This window comes from Cyprinus carpio, chromosome A7 (assembly GCF_018340385.1).
Source record: "Cyprinus carpio isolate SPL01 chromosome A7, ASM1834038v1, whole genome shotgun sequence".
Classification (NCBI taxonomy): Eukaryota; Metazoa; Chordata; class Actinopteri; order Cypriniformes; family Cyprinidae; genus Cyprinus; species Cyprinus carpio.
The window spans coordinates 12,907,737-12,914,126 of NC_056578.1; the positions used below are offsets into that span (position 1 = coordinate 12,907,737).

The 6,390-nt window shown below is 38.9% G+C and overlaps 1 protein-coding gene across 1 annotated transcript in view; it reads right to left on the reverse strand.

Annotated features, from left to right (window-relative positions):
• Nucleotides 1-20: 20 nt before the first annotated feature.
• The window catches only part of LOC109063086 (PRELI domain containing protein 3B-like), a 7,102-nt gene continuing 732 nt past the window's right edge, over nucleotides 21-6,390 (reverse strand). Inside the window, 5 exon segments of the mRNA XM_042759733.1 lie at nucleotides 21-1,174; nucleotides 2,685-2,759; nucleotides 2,876-2,946; nucleotides 3,230-3,319; nucleotides 4,766-4,934. Of these exon segments, the coding sequence (XP_042615667.1) occupies nucleotides 1,033-1,174; nucleotides 2,685-2,759; nucleotides 2,876-2,946; nucleotides 3,230-3,319; nucleotides 4,766-4,934 (547 nt within the window). The 3' untranslated portion in view covers nucleotides 21-1,032.

Consider the following 6,390-nt stretch of genomic DNA (forward strand, 5'->3'; position numbering starts at 1 on the left):
CAAAGCAACACAAGCCATTGTTTAGTACGAATGTTAGTTTATTTCAACATTTGTAAACCGCTTTGGCTGCGTTCGGAGAACAAATGAAGATCATTCTGAGCATCTCTAAAACACTACACTCATTTAATTCATTCCTAAATTATTTCAAGCTTTGCACCAAGTCGCTTCATTTGATTTAATACTAAATACGCCAGTAACAAACATTTACATTCAGTATAAATAAATCGTTTTAATTTAGTTCGTCGTAATATTTAAACTGAAGTAAACCAAACACACAGAAGGTCTTCGATGACATTTCATTACAGAGAAGGAAACACAAGCATCTGTAAAGCAATAACACATCCACAAACAGAACAGAAGCACCTTCTTCAGCGTCAGTAAACACGTCTGAAGAGCTTCGGGACTGGTATTTATTCATGACACCGTTACCCCATCGCTAACATGAACTAACACACACCTACCAAAAATAAATAAATAAATAGAATGTGTTTCACCCTCTTCTGACGCTTCCCATCATCACACACCTGGATCAACACTCCACTTACAGTCACAGCAAGACCTTTAACATCATATAAAACATTCTCGAAGATCATGTGACGTTCTGTCGTGTCATACTCCGTCATCTCTTCAGTGCTCAGCGTCTGCGATGGTCCTCCAAATCCAGTCTGGATTAGTTTGTTCCCTTCCTCGATGCTTGGATAAAGTGTTACTAGTATAATAGTAGTAATATAAATAAGTTAATAACTTCACTCAGTTTTCAAGTGTATGTGCGCTCTCTGACTGTAAGAGTCGTGTGTAACAGAGCTGAAAGGTTTGGCATACGTTCCTCTCCCGTCATCGCCTCGGAGAGCACGGGTCTGTCCCGTTATACTGATTCATTAAAACTAGGTTTGAGAGTTTGTGGTGAACGAGCACGTCCCCGTCAGCCTCTAATGTAGACGCTTGAATGCGCAGGACGCCGAGAATGGACTTCCACCATTGGAGAAAGATGCGTAGAGAAGAGCGGCGACAGAGAGGAAGAGAGAGGAGCGGTCATTTCTCGGTGACGGCGGCAGCCATGGGGGTCCTCAGGGTTCCTCTGGCTGTGATGGCCAGCTCCTCGATCTCTGTGTTCAGACGTCTGATGACCCACTCCATCGCCTCACGACCCTGCGGACAGACATTCACAGTCAGACTGAGAGGGTCATCTTTTTATCAAAGGAATGTCCAATATTGTTCCGGCTGTTTGTGATAAACTGCGTAAATTCATTCATCTTGACCCATTTGTGAACCATTTGAAAGGAACTGACACAATCGAGTCATGTAATCACATCACACCAAACTAGTGGGTATGTGATATATCAGACGATAATAAACTTTTTTTTTTTTTTAAGTTTTTGTGTTGGACTTTCATTTAAATGTTTAAGACTTTTATTTTGGCAGTGCTGAGAATGCTAGCAGGTGAGCATTAGCACTCCTGTTCTCTGTCATTTCATTAATGGTAGTCCTGTCACAACCAAACTAGTGTCATGTGATATGGATCCCCAATATTTAACTTTTTTTTTTTTTTAAGTTTTTGTGTGGGACTGTTTCATTTAAAGTAAGACTCAGTTTGAGAAACAGGTGAGCATTAGCACTCCTATTCTCTGTCTTCATTATAAGTTTAACAGTTATGTCAAATAAATTTGACCCCAAGTAAATGGAAAAAGCATCTCTATTATTTGTTATAACCTTGTTTTATTTCAAAAAATATTTCTCCAGTACACACAGATTAATCAGATTACTACCAGATTTTTGTCTTTATTTGTGGAAAATATTGCAACAGAATTAGAGAATCAGTTTCTATTCAAAGTATAAATATAATTTGTTTTATTCATTTTTTTTTAATCAATTAATTTTTTTAATAACTCAATAATTTTTTTTTTATATTTATTATATATCATGTGAAAAAATTTAAATGATCAATTCAGCAATTTTGCACGCATTTTTACTATCTTGAAAATGTAATAGTGTGATATCATATATATTGGCTTTACATTGAATATTTTAAAATATAAATGTATTTATTTATTCACTTTTTAACACCATGCCAGCTTCAAGGCGATCTCTGAATAAATTACACAAGGTATACAATTAACAAAAAGTTATAAAAGACATTTCAGACGTTAAAAAATATAAAATAAAAATACTGATTGACCACTGAGCAATGAAGAGGATCAAACGATTTAGAGCCAAGAAAAACTAGAAAAGAAAGAGAAATGTGCACGACTTCTCTGGCGTGTCCAGGATTTTGTTTTATGATTTATTGGAGACATTTCACCTCTTGATGTGAAATTCTATTTTTTATAAATGTGTCCTTCACCTTCTAAAGTTTTGGGCAGAACTGTCAATAACGGTTTCCTTCCACCTATTTTTACGAGCATTTTCAAAAAGTGCATATAAAAAAAAAAATTGCTGGATAGAAACCCCAAGATAGACATTAATTCAAAAAATGTGCATAAAATGAACTTTTTATCCAATATGAAAAAACTGCCAGTTTATCAGGAAGTGATGATTTTGTTCTCTTTGATTCGTTGCATTATTTGCAAATGTTTCATGCGATATTACAGTTTTGCACATTAGTTAAATTCACAGCTAAACAGCTAACGACTGGTAAAGCGTGTTGTGGTTGTTGCATTATTTGCAAATGTTTCATGCGATATTACGGTTTTGGTCATTAGTGATAGCTGCTGAGACTGACGCCCTTCACAGAGATGATGGCCTCCTGGGTGAGCATGGTCCTGCAGGAACATCAGCAGATACACAACATTACACCGGCGGCACACGGAGAACCCCAAACTCTCCGCTGATGAGCTCGTTAAACACATTCAGATCAAGAAAGCGTGAGGAATCTTACTTCTCCGGGTCCTCTGGGTGCGGTCGGTAAACAAGCCGCTCGTCCACAGACACCATGTTAGTGAAGGTGATCTACGGCGAGAAAAGCAGAGCATGATGGGTATGACACATTCTCAGAGTATGCTGTTTATAACCATAACAGAAACCAACGCCCTCCCAGTCCTTCTTAGAATGCAACTCTATTAAGCCTCGTCTCATTCCACACAACATTCAAGCACACAAACTCAGTGCTCTCGCGTCATAAAGACTACAGTGCTACAGAAAGACCGGAGGATGAAGAACAGGGATGTGTGAGAGAAGACAGACTCAGATGATGATGGTCATGCGCTGATATGTTCCTCATGATATCACTTACATTAGTGGACTGAAGCTCAAAGGTTTTCTCTTTGGGATCGACTACGGAGTGCTCCTGGATGTATGTACATGTCCGCGTGTTCCCAATTATCTGTGAAAAAAAAAAACAAGACAGCAGTTTAATGAATAACTCATTTATTAATAACCAAAGCAACGCTCTGTTTTGGCCTTCGTTTCAGTCAGCGTAATAATCCTGAACTCAGAGCAGAACAAGATCAACTATTATTAACCCAGCAGTACTCTACCCTTACCCTGACCTACACTAGTACAGAACATTACTCCCATCATGTGAACATGGTTCAGATCTCATTCATTTCTCAAAAAGATGCCACTGTGGTGACGGTTTCCAACAACAAGAACACTAAACGAATGAGACAGAGCAGTGCCTTCATTCACAGGCCGGTCGGGTCTGATTCTTTAAACACGCACACATTTGTTCCTAATGTGTGGGCGATCCGCTTCCTAATTATAGCAAACAATCACTTCAATATGTTGAAGTTAAAACAAACAAGGAACTCAAAGCGTTGAACGCAGTTTACCTGTGAAACGATCATTTGTTCGCTTTAATATCTGCTCAGATCTCTTCGTGATTAAAGAGTGTTTGCTTGTAACACTGAACATGTATTTTCTATAAAACACGTGTTGTGGACAGCACTAAATAAAACAACTTGAATCTCATGAACTGGACTTTCATCATTCCTGATTATTGCCGTGTTAGTGAAGTACAAACAAAGTAAAAACAAACAGACTCCAGCTCCAGGAATCAAAGCGGAACATTCTGGCCTCGTTATAACCTCGGACGGTCCTTGAGCTGAATGAATGTGTCCGGTCAAGGGTGACAGGCACAGGTCACATTCAGACTCACGTCACAGCGGGACGCTTCATTCAGAAACGAGACACCAGGACGACGTGTGCTGAGGACTGACCAGACCGATATAACCACTCGGTCAGTTCAGAGACCAGCACACTGAAGAACTGAGGTTACGTACACAGTCCTAGCTGAAGAACATCTCAAACCGGCAGCACTGAACTCAGAGGTCATTCAGGATTTATCCTGATGGTTTCCACCGAACGTGACGAGAACAATGAGCTACTGAGAGCTTCGAGATTAAAGTCAGCTGCTTGCTTTAATTCCATGAAGCATGCAAAGAAACAGATTAGTAGGGATGCACCAAAATAAAAAATCCTTGGTCGAAGCTGAACAAAATGATACCCCATATATTTTTTTCACCATTGCATAAATTAAATACCCAAAATGGCAAAAGGGTGTCAGTTTTCACCTCTAAAAATCAGCATGATAACAAATCTGATACTGATTTTATGCAACAATTCAACAATCAAGAAGTTGATATTAAGAGACTTACGTTTTAGACACCGTGCCTGTTTCTTCACCAACAAAAAATTATTCCAAACACAGCCACAGCACTATTTATTCTGTCTTTTCTCTTATTCAGTTTGATTAATTTCAGTCGCCAAACTTTCAGTGCATCCCTACAGATTAGTGTGTGTTCTCTAGAAGAGAAGCAGGAGTCAGTACCGATCTAACGATGGACGGCAGACCCCATTCAGTGCTGAGCAGCCGCTTGCTGTGCAGCCGTCCCTGCCGGTCCACGTTACGGTCCAACACGTCCACGCCAAACACGCTGGGGTTCATGGGGTTCGGGTACTTCTGCATGGCAGCTTTGGTCACGGTTTCCCACGGATGGCTGAGAGAGACACAAACAGAAACACACAGTGAACATTGAGGGTCTTTAATTAGAGCTGAAGCGTAATATGACAGTGAGACTGTTACATAATGCATCCGCATGCATCTGTGCATAACGTAACACGATCGCTGAGGACGCCTGCGGTTAAAGCCATCATGAGACACATTACGTCTGCAGTGTGTGCACGGGACATCACGAGCCGTTCATTCACTGACACATCAGAAACAGCACGAGATGACTGAATCTGGCTGAACCACCGCTGGATTCACAACCACAAGACAATTCTTTAAGAAACGCACACCCAAAGAGTTCAGAAGAACTAAAATCATGTCAAAAGACATTGAAAACTACTGATAATAGTCTGCTTTAAACAATAAAAATACACAACTGTGTCCTACATCCAAATGAAACTGATATAAAATCAATGTCCAAAGCTCTTTCACAGGAAATATTCTGTGTACAATCTAAAAAGACACCTTGATTTAACACTTATGTTCCTAAAAAAAAAAAAAAAAAAAAAAAAAGTTATCACATTAGACTTTGCTCACACATGTTGTTTCAGTTCAAAAATAACCAGCCTATAAAAATTGCTTTTAAATATCATGTTATGCTAAATATATGGATTTAATCTTTTTATCAACTTGTTTTTTTTCCCAATTAGTACAGGTTTTGTGTTTCTTTTTGGAGCTGACTGAACATAGGCCTCATTGATCCTGAACTCAAACTTCAGTTTTTGAGTAAATATTTCCAAAATTATCCAGAAATCATGCTTTTTAGACTCAGAAACTGAACCTAAGCTCAGATCAATGAAACCTGCGATCAATCAGCTCCAAAAAATAAACTGGAAACCTGTGCTAATGGAAAGAAAACACTGATTTGTGTGTGTGTGTGTGTGTGTGAGTGAGAGAGAGAGAGAGAGAGAGTATGTGTGTGCAGCAAGTTGTGTAAGATTTGTGTTTTGTATTTTTTTTGTTTATGTCAAAACTCAAAATCAAAAATTAAATATTTAAAAAAAACCACACATTGATAAAAAACATCAAATCCAATATTTGGTAATAATATAACACAAATAAGTGATTTAAAAGCTATTTCTAAAAGAAACACCGAAGTCACCATTGCTTAATGAATATGACAGTATATTTCACGCTTTATAATGTATGGTGTTTATTTGTTATTAAATCAACATGCGATTATATTTACAGTGTTTGGGAACAGCATAAACCCTCTATGCATAAACCGCTATAACAGAAAGCGGATGAATGGTTGCCTGGGAGACCGCCAGCGGTCACGTGACGCGTGACGTTTGACTGGAAGTTAATGTAGAGGAAAGGTCAAGGAGAGTTGCGCAACGAGCGGCTCCACACACGTGGGATCAAAGGTCACGGATTCACCTGACCATCAGTAATTCAGCCAGCGTCCACCACAGACATGACCGAACACGAACTAGTTAATCACA